Source organism: Macaca thibetana, chromosome 6, assembly GCF_024542745.1.
Source record: "Macaca thibetana thibetana isolate TM-01 chromosome 6, ASM2454274v1, whole genome shotgun sequence".
Classification (NCBI taxonomy): domain Eukaryota; kingdom Metazoa; phylum Chordata; class Mammalia; order Primates; family Cercopithecidae; genus Macaca; species Macaca thibetana.
This window is the reverse complement of record NC_065583.1, coordinates 30,779,441-30,798,904: the sequence shown is the minus strand read 5'-3', so window position 1 is coordinate 30,798,904 and position 19,464 is coordinate 30,779,441. Positions and strand designations below refer to the sequence as shown.

The 19,464-nt window shown below is 43.9% G+C and overlaps 2 protein-coding genes across 3 annotated transcripts in view; one reads left to right on the top strand and one right to left on the bottom strand.

Annotated features, from left to right (window-relative positions):
- RPS14 (ribosomal protein S14) overlaps nt 1-19,464 on the bottom strand; it is a 520,685-nt gene that overhangs the window by 329,474 nt on the left and 171,747 nt on the right. The gene's annotated exons all lie outside the window — the stretch shown is intronic.
- On the top strand, nt 36-19,260 carry SMIM3 (small integral membrane protein 3). 2 transcript variants are annotated; one of them, XM_050793709.1, is made up of 2 exons: nt 36-251; nt 17,940-19,260. In XM_050793709.1, exon 2 carries the CDS (start codon nt 17,951-17,953, stop codon nt 18,131-18,133), a length of 183 nt encoding a protein of 60 aa, XP_050649666.1. In that variant the 5' UTR covers nt 36-251; nt 17,940-17,950; the 3' UTR covers nt 18,134-19,260. The 2 variants fall into 2 exon arrangements, with proteins under 2 accessions (XP_050649666.1, XP_050649667.1); XM_050793710.1 differs by lacking the exon at nt 36-251 and adding an exon at nt 740-862.

Here is a 19,464-nt window from a genome sequence, read left to right as displayed (position 1 = left end):
GCCCCGGGCCGGGGCGTTCCGGGGGCGGTCCCCAGCGGCCGCGCATTCCAGAGCCAGTCGCGCGTCCCGGACGCTGTTGCGCGCTCCCGCCTCCCGGGGCAGCCGGGGCACGTTCCGGGCGCTGCCTGGGGCTGAGGTTCCTCGCCTGGGGGTCGCTTCCATCCGCCAGATCCCATGCAGTCCTGGGGACCCTGAGAAGCACCGAGCCATCCCTGCCCCAGGAACTTTCCGCAGACTCGCCGCCATCTGGAGTGAGTGGAGCCACCGGGGGGTTGTTTGTGGGGACTCTGGCAGAGCGGAGCTCTTCGGACTTGCGACCTACCTCTAGTGCGGCCCCTTTCCCAGGGCTCCCAACGTTCTTCTTAAGTCCGTTCTCTCCTCCCCCATTCTCCCTTTTCATCACTTTTGTATTTCTTGCCCTTACCCCCTCCTCCTTTTTCTCCCGCTGTCAGCCCGTAAGTTCGAGCCCACTCGTGCACAGAATTTTGGGCCTGGGGGAGGCGGAGCTTGGGTGGGCGAGCCCCAGCCCCACTCGGAGACTGGCTTCTCTCCGGGTCCCCTGCCCTTGCCTTCTCGGGAAGCCTTCTCCTCGGGCGGACTGCCACCTCCTGGCTCTCCAGGCCCAGCGTCAGGATTCAGTGCCCGGGCCTGCGCACCTGCTTGGGCGCTGTGCTCGGTTTTGGTCTTTGCACTTATCTGTCCCCCTTTTCTCGAGGCCCCGTGTGGAAGGCGCCAGGAGTTTGGAGTCGGGAGTGGCGAGTTCCAGCCCTGGTTCTATCACTAGCTGCTTCACCATCCTTGTTTTTCCATCAGTGAAACGAGGAAAACATTTTTTGCGTGCAGAAAGCAAGCGAGAAAGGACGTGAGCAAAGTCTCTTGCAGAGAAGCCTTTCTTCAGGCTTCCTCCTGCTGGTTATCTCTCCCTTTCCTGAGGACGTAGTTGTTCCAGCTGCCGGTTCTTTTGCTCCCTACTCTCCCCCATGCCAGTTTCTTGAGGGTAGGGACTGCCTGTCCATCGTCATCTTTGAGGCATCCTCAGCTCTTGGCATAGGGCCTGGCTAACAGTAAGTGCTCCATACATAGGTACTGAGTGAAAGGATGAAAGGGGTAACCCCCCCCCAAATTGAAACAAACCTCAGGGGCTGTTATTCTGATTGAGGGCTAGGCTGGGCTCTTACTCATGCAGCTGCACTTGTTTCTTCTGGACCAGCTGGAATCCTGCTGCACCTGGGGGCTGAGGAATCTCTAGTTCGTCTGTAGTGAATACTAAGGTCCTCAAAGCTCCAGGGTGTGGTGGTGAAGGCTGCACAATCACACAAGTATCAGAGATTCCTTGAACATCTGCTATGATGCGTGCTGCTACTGCAGTGGGCACATAGTTTGGAAGAATTGGGGATGCCTGAATGAGGTGGAGGTGGGAGTGGAAAGAACGGTTCTCTGCAGGTTAGGAGACCCTCTCAGTTACCCTAATGGAGGCATTTCCCCTCTCTGGCCCTTGCCTTCCCCATCTGTAAAGTGAAGACGCGGGAGTGGAACAGATGTTTGTTTGTCTGTGGTTGAGCATGACATGCTCTTTGGTTTATGCAGGCCGCACAGCAGCCATCTAGACACACGCAAGGCAGCACAGCTGAGCTTTAGGACATCATGTGCTTCTGCAGTGACAACCGAAAAAAACAAAAAGTGTTTTCCTGCTCCAACCGGGCCCTCCTGTTCCCAGCCGTCCTGGGACTGTGAATCATGCTATGGGGGTTACAAGTCATGCTTCATGAGGTCTCCCACAACTGACCTCTCCAAACCTCAGAACTGTGGCTCCATGACACAAAAGATCTGGGGAGTCCCAGAGAACAGCCAGAGAACCACTGAGCTGCAGTGAGGTGTTAGAGATGCCAAACAAATGAGAGACTCTGGGGACCTGTGGTCAGGTCAGATCCCAGGCCCTTGGGGGTGACAGACCAAGGGAATAAGGGCCGGTCACAGCCTCAGATGCTTTCCCAGCCATATGCCAATCCTTTAAACATTGTGCCTCTGTTTCTCCTCTATGGATTGAAACATGCAAACAGAGGAAATACCTCCAAGGAAAGAGGATATCTTGGTTGAGCGTGACAGTGGTATAAAAAATGGGCACGGGTACTCACAAACACAGTTTATTGGAGTATAGGAGTAAATGTTAGCATTGCCACACCCTGCCTTGTCCTCCCCAACTCTGACTGGCCCAGTAAGCGGAATGATGTTATAATGATCATACTTGCCATTTACTGAGTACTTACTATAAGCTAGGCATGACTCTAAGCATTTTACTTGTATTAACTCATTTAGGCTTTACCACAATCCTATTAGGGAGGGACTGTCATCACCTCCATTTTGTGGATGAGGAAACTGAGGTCCAGAGAGAGTGACTCACCCATGATCACACAGAAAGTAAGTGGCAGAGCTGTAATTTGAATGCAGGCACCCTGGCTCCAGGACCTATCCTCTGAACTTCATTGGAATTGGGGGGAACCAGTTTCAGATCTTGCCTCTGTCACTTACTTTCAGGGTGACCTGGGAGAAGTGAAGTGAGAATTTGATAGTCACTGTTCTAGTGGATCCCTGGAGACCTAGTACCCTTCCAACTTACTAGGGAAGCAGAAGGTGAACCTCAAGAGATAATGGAGACATCTAGCAGTAAAGGCTTCGAGTTAGGTAGTTAGGAAGGGGAACTGCTCAGAAGTATAATTGCCTAGCACATTAAACAACAGCAAGCCAGATTCCATGTCTAAACCGTATACTTTAAATTGCTAGTTGTGGATACAAAGAGCTTCCTGATTTTATTGATATGCACTCTGATTGGCTGATTGGATGTTTCTTGCTAGTGACCCACTATATAGGATCATATTCAAGATTCTGGGGACCAGGACATAGATGTCTTTGGTGGTGGTGGTGGGCATTATTCTGCCTTCTATACACATGAGGCCCACTTTGGGAGAGAGACCTGTTGAGGCTCACACATTGAGGCAAGGCACTACCACCACCCGGTGCTCTTGCAGCTCTGTCCCGGAGCACCCTACCAGCCCCTCTCATGGACAGTCTCCTTTGTTAGCCTGACACACAGCAGGCACTTAGTCACTGGCAAATAGCAATGATGGATGGTAGTGCCTTAAACAGGATGCTGGGGATTTGGCCTGGGCTTTCTCCTCTGCTAGCTCTCTGTTGGTTTCTAAGACTCTGTGATTGGCTGGGTCAGATGGTACGTGCGGTCTTACACAGCTCTGGCTGTGTTCCGATCTCTTTGAAATATCCTGGTGTTTTTCCATTTTTGCAGCCACAGAGGAGCAGATGGAAACTCAGGCAGGTCTGTAGCCTGTTAGGAAGTTTGGAGAGACAGGGGCCAGTTGGGGTGAAATGAGAACACAGTGCTCCTTAGGGACTTTGGGACAGTGGAGAAAAGCCTGTTATTTGATTCATTTCACAGTTTTGGTAGTTGTATGTCCTGTCCATTCCTTCGTCTGGCCCCTTTATTTGGACCAAAGGTCCCTGGTGAAATGACTGTGCTGGGTTGGTAAATGTTTGAGGCTGTTACACAATGGGAGGAGAAATAATACTGCTAAGAGTAAATGTGAAGCTGGTATGGCCTTCTCATAATGGACTTGGCATGGGAAACCTGCCCCCCCTTTTATCAGCCTCCCTGTCCTCTTCTGAGAACAGAAAGATTCACATCTTGGGCAACAACGCTGCTCCCCTCACCCCTGTCCCCCCTCCCCACCTCAGTGCCCAGCTCCTGAGCACATGGTGTCAGAACTCGAATTTGAACTTATCAGTCCAAGCAAATCAACAAGTGGGAACCCTAGAGGACTTCATTCTGAAAGGCCAGTTCTCTTCTGCCTGGTATGTACAGGGTGGTCTGGGAAGGAAAGGGGCCCCCATAATCCTTCCTGAATGTACAAAGAGCCCAGAAAATGATAAAATCAGAGGATGTCATGTTATTTTGGAGATAGGATTCTGACTTTTAGGATCACTGGGACTTTTGCAGGGCTGAGGATTCTTTCTGGACCTCTTCAGTTCCACGAGTGAGCCACGAGTGAGCTCACATCTGAAATAGTCCTTCCCATACTCATTTCTTCATTGATTTTATATTTTTTGGCACTTATGATATGCCAGGCCCTGTGATAGGTGCTGAGGACACAGCAATACACAAGAGCTGAGGCTTCTGCTATCCTTGTGCTTGCATTTGAGGGACCAAATGAACAAATCTTTAGCCTGATAGGGAAAAAGCCAATAAAAACAAACAAGCAACAAACAAGCTAATTTTAGATTGTGAAAAGCGTCTGCAGAGAATAAAACAAGATAAGAGTGGTAGTTTACAGAGTGGGTCTGGAAAGACTTTACTAAAACGTAACATTTAGATTGAGGTCATGGACATTGAGGCAGTGGACAGGGGAGGAAAAGAGCATTCTGAGAAGAAACAGCAAGCACAAAGGTCTTCAAGTGGGATCGGCCGCCAGGACACAGTTGTTAGGGTTCCCCAGGCTACAAAGTGACTAGTGTGGCTCCATCTAGGAACCTGAATTGCCATCTCTGGCTTAAATGTTCCATTCTTTCCTGACAACCTCAGCAGCATCTTCTGAGGGTGGAGCCTTTTTGGAAGGGGTCCTATAAGGTGGACAACGCTGGCAAACCCTCTAGTCTTGTGCCCTGGGAACCATCAGCCTTGTTCAAATTCTGCAAAATACTTGAAGAGTTATGCATCTTTGGACGCCCCAGCATCAGTAACTCGGAGCTGGTTATAGCTGTCTGCTCTCTGGCCACCGTGGCTGGTGGACACAAAACAGCAGCAGCATGGTCTGCACAGAGCGCTGGCAGTGCTGGGCTAAGGCCACACCTGCAGGAAGCCGCCTGCCTCTATCTGCCTTGTCTCCCACTTTGAGATAATTAAGCTTGCCTGCCAGCAGGAAGTCACTCCTTTTATTGCCTTCTTCCTCAGTGAACTCTCTGGCAGTAAAACCTGTTGGATAACCATTGGCAAGCTCTCAAAAGTTGACTGTTAGCTGCAGCTCAAATGTGGAGGGTGTAAGTTTCCGGTGGGAGGTTCAAGCTGGGGACAACTTAAAATTTTTTTACTTAAAAAAACTTTTCACTGTGGTTTCCTACATTGGTCCCAGATCAGTCACGAAGCAGTCACAACACCCTAACTAATGGCAGAGGCTCTGAACTCTTTTTTTTTTTTTTTTTTTTGAGACAGAGTCTCACTCTGTCGCCAGGCTGGAGTGCAGTGGTGCGATCTTGGCTAACTGCAACCTCTGGGTTCAAGCAATTCTCCTGCCTCAGCTTCCCGAGTAGCTGGGACTACAGGCATGCCCCACCACACCCAGCTAATTTTTGTACTTTTAGTAGAGACAGGGTTTCACCATGGTGGCCAGGATGGTCTCGATCTCTTGACCTTGTGATTTAGGAACAATGCTGGGTTCACTAGCTCAGCTTAACTTTGTGAAGCCCTTACTGTGTACCAGGTGTTGTCCTAAGTGCTTTATGTGCATTAGCTCATTTAACCTCCAGAGCATCCCTATGAAGTGGTTACAATTATTAGTTATTATTTCCGTTTTACAAATGAGGAAACTAAAGCTCAAAGAGGTTAAACCTCTTGCCAAAGCCACCAGGACTCGATATGCTTACAACACATCATGTATCTCATCAACTCTGGGCTTTGTTGATAACATCTATTCTGCTCATCCTGCCTTTCCCCACAAGCTTTTTGTTTTATCAGTATCTGAGAGAGATGTCTTGAAATCTCCCACTATAATTGTAGACTCGTCTATTTCTCCTTATAATTCTGAGATTAGGTACATAAAAATAGAAAATCACTTTACCTTTCTGGTATCTCTAGTAATACTTTTTGCCTAAAAGTCTACTTGGCCTTATACTAGTATGGGGCTACCAGTGTAGGTGATTCATGCTTACACAGTGTTTCATTTGTATCCTTTGACTTTCAATCTTTCTAAACCCCATGTGTCTCTTCTAAAAAATATATATGTATGTGTATATTTTATTTTTATTTGTATATACCCTAATGGTCCTTCTTAGTTTGGGTTTAAATCTACCATCTTTCTCTATGCTTTCTATTTGTCCCCTCTATTGTAAGTATTTGTTGTTGTTTTTCGCCTCTGCTGTTTTCCCCTGGAAATTATGCACTCTTTGATATTTTTAGTGGCTGCCATAGAGATTACAATATGCATCCTTGATTTAACAAAGTCTAATATGATTTGGTTCTTCTGCCCTTTCTTAGGCAATACAAGAAAATCAAAATACTTTAATTTTATTTCTTCCACAATTTGTTTGTTATTGTTTTTGAATACTTTAATTCTGTATTTTTTTTTTCTGAAAATGTCTTTTTTTTTTTTTTTTTTTTTTTTTTGAGGTGGAGTCTCGCGTTGTCGCCCAGGCTGGAGTGCAGTGGCGCGATCTTGGCTCACTGCAACCTCTGCCTCCCGGGTTCAAGCGATTCTCCTGCCTCAGCCTCCCGAGTAGCTGAGATTACAGGCGTGTGCCACGACATCTGGCTAATTTTTGTATTTTTAGTAGAGACGGGTTTCACCATGTTGGCCAGACTGGTCTTGAACTTTTGACCTCAAATGATCCACCTGCCTTGGCCTCTCAAAGTGCTGGGATTACAGGCGTGAGTCACCGCACCCAGCCTGAAAATGTCTTATTGCACCATTATTCTTGGCAGTTATTTCTGTTCACCTCTTTGAAGAGATCATTCTGCTGTTTTTAAATTCCATTGTTTCTGTTGAGAAGTTGGTTGTCAATCTAATTGTTTCTCATTTAAAGATATTCTGTCTTATTTCTCTTTTATCTTTGGGTCTCAGCATATTTACTATTTTTTTTTTTTTTTAATGGAGTCTCACTCTGTTGCTCAGGCTGGAGTGCAGTGGTGCCATCTTGGCACACTATAACCCCCACCTCCTGGGTTGAAATGATTCTCCTGCCTCAGCTTCCCAAGTAGCTGGGACTACAGACGTGTGCCACAACGTACTAATTTTTGTATTTTTAGTAGAGACAGGGTTTCACCGTGTTGACCAGGCTGGTCTCAAACTCCTGACCTCAAATGGTCCGCCCACCTCAGCCTCCCAAAGTGCTGGGATTACAGGCATGAGTCACCGCACCTGGCATTTACTGTATTTCTAATCATGGATTCCAATTTATGTATTCTGCTAGGAGTTCATGGGACTTCTTTAGTATGCAAATTGGTGTCTTTCATCAGTTTTGGAAAATTCTGTTATTATTTATTCCAATATTGTTCTACTTCATTCTCTCTTTTCTCCTTCTGATACTCCAATATATTTATGTTGTACCTTGTCACTGTTTCCTCTATCTCTCTTACCTATTTTTTTCTGTATTTTCCATCCTTTCATTTCTCCCTACTTCATTCTAAGTATTTTCCCCTGATCTTTCCCCTGATTCCAGTTTACTAATTCTCTCTTTAACTATGGCTAATCTACTGAATTTTAAGCCCATCTACTGAGTTTTTAATTTCTATTATATTTTTCAATTCTAGAATTTCTATTTGGTTCTCTTTGTTGTTGTTGTTTTTTGAGACAGGGTCTCACTCTGTCACCCAGACTGGAATGCAGTGGCCCAGTCATGGCTCACTGCAGCCTTAGCCTCCTGGGCTCAAGTGATCCTCCCACCTCAGCCTCCTGAGTAGCTGGGACTACAGGTGCACACCACGCCCGGCTAATTTTTAAAACTTTTTTGTGGAAATGGGATTTTGCCATGTTGCTTAGGCTAATCTTGAATTCCTGAGCTCAAGTGATCCACCTGCCTTTCCCTCCCAAAGTGCTGGGATCACAGGTGTGAGCCACTACTTGTAACCTCTATTCGATTCTTTAAAAAACATCTGTTTATTCTTTCTTATAATTTCAAATTCTCTATCAAAATTCTCAAACTTGGAGTTTTTTCCTCCTTGAACATAGTAAGCAAAGTTATTTGAACTATGTGTCTGTCTGATGACTCCAATATCTGGAGCCCCAGTAGACTTTTTTTCCTATTGTCTGTTGTTTCTGATTATTTTGTTTGTATCATCCTGTCTTTTTCATTCTTTTTTTTTTTTTTTTTTTTTTTTTGAGACGGAGTCTCACTTTGTCGCCCAGGCTGGAGTGCAGTGGCACCATCTCGGCTCACTGCAAGCTCCGCCTCCTGGGTTCACGCCATTCTCCTGCCTCAGCCTCTGAGTAGCTGGGACTACAGGCGCGCACCACCACGCCCGGCTAATTTTTTGTATTTTTAGTAGAGACGGGGTTTCACCGTGTTAGCCAGGATGGTCTCGATCTCCTGACCTCGTGATCCGCCCGCCTCGGCCTCCCAAAGTGCTGGGATTACAGGCGTGAGCCACCACGCCTGGCTCTTTTTCATTCTTGATTAATTTTGGTTATGTGTTGGACCTTATATTTGTAAACAAAACATAATTTGAGACCTATCATGATGTTATTGCCTCCAGAGAGGATGTATATTTGCCTCTGCCAAGCACCTGGAGATTCCTTAATTTAATTTCAGGAGCTATGATAATGCAAAGCTGAGTTGTAGTCTCTGGGAGGACTGGTGTACTTCCAGTTCGTCTTTAGCACTAAGGGTGCTTTTTAAGGTCCAAGCTCAAAGTGCAGAAGTTTTACTCTCCCTCTCTTGGCAGTCTTGGACTCCAGCTTTTGTCCTCTTAGTCTCCTGAGTCTGTCAGAACTGCTTAGTCTCCATTCTCCAGTAGGGGAAAATCACAGGCTTTCCTCCCTAGATTTTTGCCTTCTCCCAGAAAAGTGGGACCACAAAAACCTGCATGAAGCTTAGAGTCCTGCTTTTTCTCAAGCAATGAAGAATGGAAATTCTTCATTATTTCGTTGGCTCTTAGTGCCTTCAAGCAGGTTTTTTTGGTCCCACTTTTCTAGCTGTCTTCAGTAAAAGAACTGGTCCAAATTGTCTAGTTTACCATTACCAGAATCAGAAGTCCTGATCTTTGTAGATTGCATATCTCTTCTTAATTCTGTAAATATGGAATGGCCTTCAGCTAGAAACAGTGTTTGACCTGGACTTAGAAGAAAGCTGTGGGTCTGGTATACTCCGTGCTTATACACTGGGTCTGTGTGGACTCTTTGAAGGTAGCTGTAGCGTAGTGGTAAGTGCCAAATCAGGATTCCTGAGTTTGAATCCTGTTCGCTTAGCTTTATGATCAATGTCTGGCTAACCTCTCTCAGTTTTAGTTTTCATAGCTGTAAAATCCCCACATAGGATACATAGGATTTTTTTGAAGTTTTAATATGTTAATGAATGGGATTTTTTAAGCAAATACAAGTAATACAAATTTGGGAAATAAAACAATTTATTTTTGTTTTTACAAATTTAAACAAATATAATTTGTTAAACAAATGCTGGCTCGTATGATCCTGTGTTTGAGGAAATACGGGAAGTGGTATTTCACTTCTCTGTGCTTCTTGAAGCACAGAGTCATAAGGAGTAAGTAATAGTAAGTCCTGAGAGAGTACCTTGCAAATACCAAGTGCTTGACATATGAATAAATGAATGAATATCCTGGACTGAGTTACTTGTCATGATAGCACTGAACCAAAACCAAAAACAATATTGTCCTGTCAGAGAGGAAAAAGTTGCTTGCTAGTGAGTCTGGCGAGTAGATAACATGGGCTTGTTGCCTTGAATCCAGTTACCCTAAAACTATAAACTTGTGGGAAATTTTAATTTATGAAATTTATATAATTTTTATATAACTAGAAAACTTGCCAAATGGTGGAATTGGCTGGAACAAGGATTCTTTCTTTTGTAAAAGAACTTTTTGTTACTTAAGAAAAGTGGTCCCAGAAGTAAAACTTGGTGTTTTCTAATCAGGCAGCAGGGCTTCCCCTTGCCTGCCTAAATTGGATCAAGTGGAATATTTGATAGAGGGGATGAATTTTCTACCTTTGGAAAAGTAAAATTTGACCAGGTGCGGTCGCTCATCCTTTGGGAGACTGAGGTGGGTGGATCACTTGAGGCCAGGAGTTTGAGACCAGACTGGCCAACATGGCAAAACCTCATCTCTACAAAAAAATACAAAAATTAGCCAGGCGTGGTGGTGCACGCCTGTAGTCCCAGCTACTCACGAGGGTGAGGCACGGGTTTGCTTGAACCCAGGAGGCAGAGGATGCACTGAGCTGAGATTGTGCCACTGCACTCCAGCCTGGGCAACTGAGCAAGACTCTGTCTCAAAAAAAAAAAAAAAAAAAAAAAGTTTTTTTCCTCTTTTGTAGAAACTACATTCCCCCCCACCCCCCACATTCAGTTTTGTTAGTGGATACAAAATAGTCATTTTGGGATTATTGACTTTTCCATTAAATTGGCTAAGTTACTTAACTACTATGGACTGAGGAGGAGCAATGGTGTGTCCAGTTCACAGCGCTGGTGGTATAGGGCCTGTGACCTGATAGGATGGCATGTTTGGTACTAGTGGCTTTTCTGCTGGTGAGCTCAGGGTTGTTTCAGTGCAGTTTCTTAAACAAACTTATACTGAACATATGTCAAAGTTTATTATTTGTTAAGGAGGCAAATAGCAGATAAAGTATGCTGGTTCAAAAGGCTGATGTTTTACTTCCTATGGTCATAAAAGCATCATATTCTTATCAGTGATAGGCATAAATTTGTGACATAAATGGTTTGGGCCATATCCCACGTGAACCATTAATCAGAAATATCAAGCAATATGTCTGTGAGGCAAATGATAAGTTAATCTATGACTATTATGTTAGACATACCAATAAACAAGGTTTTACGCATTCATGCCAGAGAGGTCAAATAGAAGTCACCTAGGAGAAGCTTAGAGTCCTGCTTTTTCTCAAGCAAATATTTCTAGTGTGCAATTAAAGATGCTGAACATATGGTTTCCTTAGCTTTCACTTGGTAGACAAGATTTTTCTTTCATAGTAGGGAGAGGTGGAAGCGACTGGAACCCGTGTTACATGGGGAAGAAGAGCGCAGTGAAGGACATGTTTGAGTATGGAGAAGAGTGAAACGGAGATAGAGCTCCCTGTGCCCTCTGACACCTGACTACATCTATGGCCAGCCTTAGAATCCTGGAACAGTAGCTCTGGAAGGGCCCTTGGAGAACACTGCAACTTGTGGCTTTCAAACTGTGTTCTGAGGAGCCCAGGGAGTCGAGGGGACACTGAACAGTGCTGCTGCCCTGCCGATATAAGCCCACTGCACTGAGCAGGCATGCCAAAAGACAGCTGGGAAACGTTTCTTCCAATTTTTTTCAGTTAGAAGAAAAAAATGACTTTAATTTCATAACATGTAAAGTTTGTGTGTTCTGGTGTAGTACTGTTTTTAGTTTGAGTTGCGTATGTGAAGGGAGTGGGCACCCTCATCTCTAGTGCTTAGGGTCTCTGAGGATATGTATTCAGCCCTGCTGGGTAGGTAGGACTGCATGCTTCCCCCGCCAGCCCCCCCACTTTCCAGGCTCTACTAGAGCAGCCTTATGTTAGCTGTTGGGTATTGGGGTTAGAAAGACCATTTCTTTTTTTTTTTTTTTTGAGACGGAGTCTCGCTCTCTCTCCCAGGCTGGAGTGCAGCAGTGCAATCTTGGCTCACTGCAAGCTGCGCCTCCCGGGTTCACGCCATTCTCCTGCCTCAGCCTCCTGAGTAGCTGGGACTACAGGCGCCCGCCACCACACCCGGCTAATTTTTTGTATTTTTAGTAGAGACGGGGTTTCATCATGTTAGCCAGGATGGTCTCCATCTCCTGACCTTGTGATCCACCCGCCTCGGCCTCCCAAAGTGCTGGGATTACAGGCGTGAGCCACCGCGCCCGGCCAGAAAGACAATTTCATTTGCAAAAGAGTAATATTGGTACAGTCTAGGATACAGGTTACAGAATAATTTCATTTATTCATCTACTTGTTCTGTTTTGTTTTAGTTAGGGGCAGCGACATGATCAGATCTATGTATTTGAATGATTATTCCCTTAAGGAGTAAGATGGCAGGAGGGAGAAGACCCCCTGGACCTCAGTTTCACCATCTGTGAAATGGCACTGATTCTGTCTTTAATGTTCCAGGATTCTTGATTGTGGATGAGCCCTGAAGCCTGAGTTCCTGTATCTGACAGGCTTTGCTTATGAAAGTCACCAGGGTGATTATGTATTCCTGGCATTTGAAGTCACGAAGACCATTTGATGTGAATGGGTTTACAGGAAAGGGCTGTTGTGGGGTTCCTTTAGTCTAAGGCAGCTAGCTGTTGATGTAGTCAGGAGACCGCAAAGAATGATTTATCCCACCCCCGGTCCTCTGACAGTTTCAATCTCCTGTGACTCATGCTTCTGTGTCTTAGACCTTGGAGAAAGTTACTCCATTTCCTAGGCTGAGACAGGGCCAGCCTGTGCTTCTGTCTCCTCTGCAAGCCTTGGCAGATAATCCTGTGGCCCTGGGGAGCTTTGTCAGAGGCTTCTCCTTCATCTGGGAACTTGCCCAGATCTGCCCAGCCTGGCTGCAGAGCACCTGGAAATCAATTCCCAAATCTTAATTCCAGAAAAGGCCTTAGAGGTCTTAAAGATTTGTTGAGTCCAGAGGTTCCCACATTTGACTGCATGTTGGAATCACCTGTACAATGGGAAAAAGGGGTCCTCCTCATCCCCTTTGAGTCTAATTCAGTATGTATGGATTGAGACCCAGAAATCAGTGTTCTTTTATACTGTCTTAAGGTCACTCACCATGGTATATGGCATCTGGTGACTACTGATCTAGTCTCATCTCTTAATTTTATTTGATTTTAAAATTGTATATATGTGTTTTTACTTTTTAAGACAGAGAATGATTAAGACAAAAACAAAAAAAGCCTCTTTGTCCCCTTAACCCAGTTGGCATAAAAAATTAGAAGTAATAAATGCTCATGTTGAGAAAATTCAAATGGCATAAAATCATGTTTTATGAATGAAGAATGAAAAGCAAAACCTCTTATTCCTAGTCCAGCTCCCGAAAAGGTAACCACTATTAACACTTTCTTGAGAGTACACTCAGAAAGTCATTTTCCTATATATATCCTCACCTATTTACCTACTTAATTCTATAAAATCTGAACCAAAGGAATCATCCTATATACACTGTTCTACACTTTATTTTTATTTTTTCCACTTAAAACTTTTGGAGCTCACTACAGATCAGATTCCTCTTAAATCTACCACCAGAGGCTTTGCTTTCTGCTTCTATGGGTCTGATATTTTTAGCTTCCATATATAAGTGAGAACTTGAGGTATTTGTCTTTCTGTGCCCGGCTTATATCCTGTAGCATAATGTCCTCATGTTCATCTATGTTGTTGCAAATGGCACTAATTTCCTTCTTTTCTAAGGCTAAATAGTATTCCACTGAGTATATGCCACATTATCTCTATCCATTCATAACTTGGCAATTGTGAGTAATGCTGAAATAAACATGGGAGTGCAGAAATCCCTTTGACATACTGATTTCTTTTTTTTTTTTTTTTTTTTGAGACGGAGTCTCACGCTGTTGCCCAGGCTGGAGTGCAGTGGCGCGATCTCGGCTCACTGCAAGCTCCGCCTCCTGGGTTCACGCCATTCTCCTGCCTCAGCCTCCTGAGTAGCTAGGACTACAGGCGCCCGCCACCGTGCCCGGCTAATTTTTTGTATTTTTAGTAGAGATGGGGTTTCACTGTGGTCTCGATCTCCTGACCTTGTGATCCGCCCGCCTCGGCCTCCCAAAGTGCTGGGATTACAGGCTTGAGCCACCGCGCCCGGCCTGACATACTGATTTCAAATCCTTTGGTTATATGCCCGGAAGTGAGATTACTGAGATCATATAGTGACTCGATTTTCAGTTATTTGAGGAACCTCCATTCTGTTTTTCAAAGTAGCTGTATTAATTAAGTAAATTAATATTTGTAATGCATTTGGAACAATGATTGATGTGGAGTAAGCACTATATACTTGTTAAATGAATGAATGAAGGGTGAGTGAATAAATACATGAAAATTGCTGCACGGCATCCCATTATATAGATAATACCCTTCTTTATTTTACTATTAGTGGATGCTTGCTGTGTCTATTGCCTTAACAAATAATGCAGAAAGTAACGTCCTTGTATGTATTTCTTGGGTACTCTCCTTGGGGTATGGTGATCAATACCTTACTTAGGGTGGCAACAGTGGACATGGAGTCAAAGGCATTAGAAAGGAAAAGTTAGTGATTAGATAAGAATAGGAAGTAGGATTGCAATTAGGAATTTTGCTTGGAACCTAGAATCACAGAATTATCGATCTTACATTTGAAAGGAACTGCAGGAGATAATTCTAGCCTTGCGCCCTCTGGGCAGGGAATGTATTACATCGATGGTTCCCAAGCTGTGCACTGAAGTGTCCTGGGAGCCCCAGTGAACTCACTAGAAGGAGGGAAGTGCTGCAGGATTTTTAAGATTTTTGACAAAAATAGTGATATTTGACATCTCTCAGACACTTTGCAAATGACTAGCTTAAGATAGTTCACAGTTTAACACTAATCTTACTGCATTCCTTTTGTTAATGTTATCATTTGTGAAGTTGATTTAAAAAAATTTTTTTTGAGATGGTGTCTTGCTCTGTCACCCAGGCTGGAGTACAGTGGTGTGATCATGGCTCACTGTAGCCTGGACCTACTGGGCCAAAGCAATCCTTCCACCTCAGCCTCCCAAGTAGCTGGGACCACAGGTACAAGCCACCATGCCAATCTAACTTAAAAAAAAATATAGAGATGGTATCTCACTATGTTGCTTAGGCTGGTCTTGAACTCCTAGGCTCAAGCAATCCTCCCACCTTGGATTCCCAAAGTGTTGGGGTTTTAGGTGTGAGCCAATGCACCCAGCCTGAAGTTGATTTTTTGGTGGTTGCATGGTATGGCAAGTACTGGGCAAAAATTAATGTGGAATAATAAGTGAGGATAGCATTGTCCAATATTATTCCAAAGTTTGAAAAGTTACACAGTGTCCAGCAGGTGCATATATTCCATTAGTAACTAGTTAAGAATGAAATAAAAACTGTTTTTTTCAATTTGTGTGTATTTTTTTTTCAAACAGCTACTAAGTTGTTAGGCCATAAATACGTATTGAATTGTTTGATTGTGTCGTCTGTGATTTCTTTCAGCAGTGTTTTGTAGTTTTTCTTGTACAAAACACTGCTAAAAAGAAATCATAGATGATACAAACAAATGGAAACACATCCCATGCTCATGGATGGGTAGAATAAATATTGTGAAAATAACCCATACTGCCAAAAGCAATCTACAAATTCAAAGCAATCCCCATCAGAATACTACCATCATTCTTCACAGAATTAGAAAAAACAATTCCAAAATTCATATGGAACCAAAAAAGAGCCTGCATAGCCAAAGCAAGACTAAGCAAAAAGAACAAATCTGGAGGCATCACACTACCTGATTTCAAACTACACTATAAGGCCATAGTCACCAAAATAGCATGGTACTGTTATAAACATAGGCACATAGACTAATGGAACAGAATAGAGAACTGGGAAGTAAACCCGAATACTTACAGCAAACTGCTCTTCAACAAAGCAAACAAAAACATACAATAGGGAAATGACACCCTTTTCAGCAAATGGTGCTGGGATAATTGGCTAGCCACATGCAGGAGAATGAAACTGGATCCTCATCTCTCACCTCATACAAAAATCAACTCAAGATGGATTAAGGGCTTAAATCTGTGACCTGAAACTATAAAAATTCTAGAAGATAACTTTGGAAAAACCCTTCTAGACATTGGCTTAGGCAAGGATTTCATGACCAAGAACCCACGAGCAAATACAATAAAAACAAAGATAAATAGCTGGAACCTAATTAAACTAAAGAGCTTTTACACAGCAAAAGGAACAGTCAGCAGAGTAAACAGACACACAGAGTGGAGAAATCTTCACAATCTATACCTCTAACAAAGGACTAATATCCAGAATCTACAACGAACTCAAACAAATCAGTAAGAAAAAACCAAACAATCCCATCAAAAAGTGGGCTAAGGACATGAACGACAATTATCAAAAGATGTACAAATGTTCAAAAACATATGAAAAAATGCTCAACATCACTAATGATCAGGGAAATGCAAATCAAAACCACAGTGTGATACCACCTTAATCCTGCAAGGATGGCCATAATAATAACTAAAAAATCAGAAAACACTAGATGTTGGTGTGGATGTAGTGAACAGGGAACACTTTTACACTGCTGGTGGTAGTGTAAACTAGTACAGCCACTATAGAAAACAGTGTGGAGATTTCTTAAAGAACTAAAAGTAGGACTACTTTTTGATCCAGCAGTCCCACTACTGGGTATCTACACAGAGAAAAAGAAGTCATTATTCGAAAAAGATACTTGCACACGCATGTTTATAGCAGCACAATTCACAATTGCAGAATCATGGAACAAACCCAAATGCCCATCAATCAATAAGTGGATAAAGAAACTGTGATATATACGTAGGATGGAATACTACGCAGCCATAAAAAGGAATGAATTAACAGCATTTGCAGTGACCTGGATGAGGTTAGAGTCTATTATTCTAAGTGATGTAACTCAGGAATGGAAAGCCAAACATCATATGTTCTCACTGATATGTGTGAGCTAAGCTGTGAGGACGCAAAGGCATAAGAATGATAATATGGACTTTGTGACTTGGCGGGAAGAGTGAGAGGAGGGTGAGAGATAAAAGACTACAAATATGGTACAGTGTATACATGGGAGATGGGTGCACCAACATCTCACAAATCATCACCAAAGAACTTATGTAACCAAATACCACCTGTACCCCAATAACTTATGGAAAAATAAAAATTTAAAGGAATAAATAAATAAATTGTTTGAGCCTAACTACTTAATAAATTGAACTGCTCGGTATTTATTTTGACCTAGGGTGCAATTAAAAAATGACTAAGACACTAAGGATTCCGTGAATTGAAAATGACTGGGAACAGCTGATTTACATCCTTATCCATCTGAACTCTTTTAGCTGCAAATGAAAGACACCAAATGGACAACGCTTAAGCAAAAACAGGGAATTATTGGCTTGTATATCTGGGATGTCTAGAGTTGCAGATGGCATCAATCTTGGCTGGATTTAGGTGCTCATATGAGGTCACTGAGGCTCCATCTGTCTTTCCAGCTTTAGGACAGGCTCACCACTTTTGGGAGAGACAGCCTCAGGCCAATTTTCTCCAGACTCACATCCTTTCAATTTAGCAATCCCAGGAGAAGGGATCATCTTTCCCAAGAGCTTGTGCATAAAAGCTCTGTGGGGAAGACTTTGGTTGACCTAGCCTTGGTCACTTTCCTAACTCTGATTTGTGGTTATGGAGATTTATAACGGTCAACTCTGGGTCACATATCCATCCCTGTGCTCAGGTCAGTGTCCCAACTAAACCACACAGAATAGGTAGGTTCTCCCCAGAAAGGGGAGAATGGGAGAAGGGGTATAGGACCAAAAACAGTGCATCTCTCATTTTACAGATGAGAGAACAGACTGGTAGTATGGTAGCTTAATAGTTAAGCAGGAAGGCTTTGGAGTCCCACCCATCTGGGTTCACGTTCTTGGTCAAATTAATGACATCTTGTCTTTTAAGACTTTAGAGTCCTCATCTGTAAAATGGGTGTAATGGAAGGTAAAGGCCAATAAACAGAAAACAACAATTATAGTCCCTGCCTTATAGGATCAGTGGTTCAAGTAAGGACTGAATGTGTTAATAGACATAAAGTGTCTAGCACAGGTCTGGCAATAGGAAGCCCTCAGTAAATGAAGCCATTGTAATTACTAATCAGGAAACTTTAAAGTTTATATATCCAGTAAGTGACCCAGGCTTCTGACTCCTGAGGATTTCCTTCTAAGCAGGGAGGCAGGGAGAGAGTACACAACAGTGATCTTCCTTTCTTGTCTATTGCAGAGTGAAGCAACATGGATGCAGTCAGCCAAGTCCCCATGGAAGTCGTGCTTCCCAAGCACATCCTGGATATCTGGGTTATTGTCCTCATCATCCTGGCCACCATTGTCATCATGACCTCGTTGTTGCTGTGCCCAGCCACTGCAGTCATCATCTATCGCATGCGGACTCATCCAATCCTCAGTGGGGCTGTTTGAGAGCCTCCCAAGAGGGCCGGGTGAGGGATGATGACAGGCATCCTGTCCCCAGCCTCTTCCTGTCTTCAGAAAAGCAGCAGGAGGGACTTTGGGACGTGGACCTGAGTTCTGGTTTTGATTCTGCCATGAGCCAGCTGTGTGAATTTGTTCAAGGGACCTAACTCTCTGAGTTCCAGGTTCCTTATCTTTCAAATGGGGATGGTGATCCCTGCCCTTCCTACCTCATAGGGGTGTGAGAACCACCTGCCTTAGTGGATGTGAAAGCTGTTTGTGAGCAGTAAAGCTGCCACAGATATAAAGGTGTTATGCTGAGTGCTGAGAAGCTTTGAAGAATCAGAGAACCTGATTGCTGATGATGGCGTTAAAGGTGGTGAGGGAGATATTGGGGGCAGAGCAGACTTTGCCAGTGCCCCTCAGGTCAAAGCAAGCCAAGAGCACCCTGTCCCCATTCCAAGGGGCCAGCAGCACTATGGCTCAAAGTTATTTTCTTTAAGGTGCCATTCCTTCATGTTCCTTCATGTTTTCTCAGTTTGGAAGGTGATGGGTAGAGCTTTCCAGAACCTTCTCTATTCCAGAATTTCTGCCCTTGTATAATCTGAAGGAAGGCTGTGCCATCTTTGGGCACTGCCAAGGGAGTTGGGGTGATGGGCTTCTTTCTGCACTGGAGTCTCACACCTGTTAGTGTTGACACTCAAGCAGTGTTGGAAAATGCAGAGTGACTGAGTTCCCTGCCCAGCTTTCGGGATCTCTGGCCCCCATCCTCTTGTGTGTGTGTGTGTCCCTCTGCCCAGCTCCTGCTGTAATTAGCTCCACGTGTGCCCCCTTCACTCCCTCGCGCCAGCCCTGCAGCCAGCCTACAGCAATTATATTTTAAGAGGTGTTCCCAGGCTTTTGGGACCTACTGAAACAATGATGGTTATTTTAGATGTGATGATTTATATCTATGTAGAGCTGTTTCTGGACCACTCAAGCTCTTCAGTACCACAATCAGGAGCATCTTGGGATTTATTAAATTATGTAAGAAGATAGCACAGATATCGGGATATTATTGTGTGAAAATGCTGCTTTTACTTTGATGTGATCTCATTGGTGTACACAACCGATTTCCAATAAAGTGCTAGAATGTGCATGTCTGAGGTCTTTCTTTAAAGAGCAATTGTTAAACTCAGAACTCAAGTAAAAGCCTTACACTGAAGGTATGGGCCTTCGAGACAGTTTGAATATAGTAACAGAAAAGGGAAGAGGAGAATCAAATTTACTTCCAGGGCTCTAGCTTCAGCACATGGGTGCAGTTGTGCAGGTTACACACAGATAGTCCAGAGGGGAAGAAC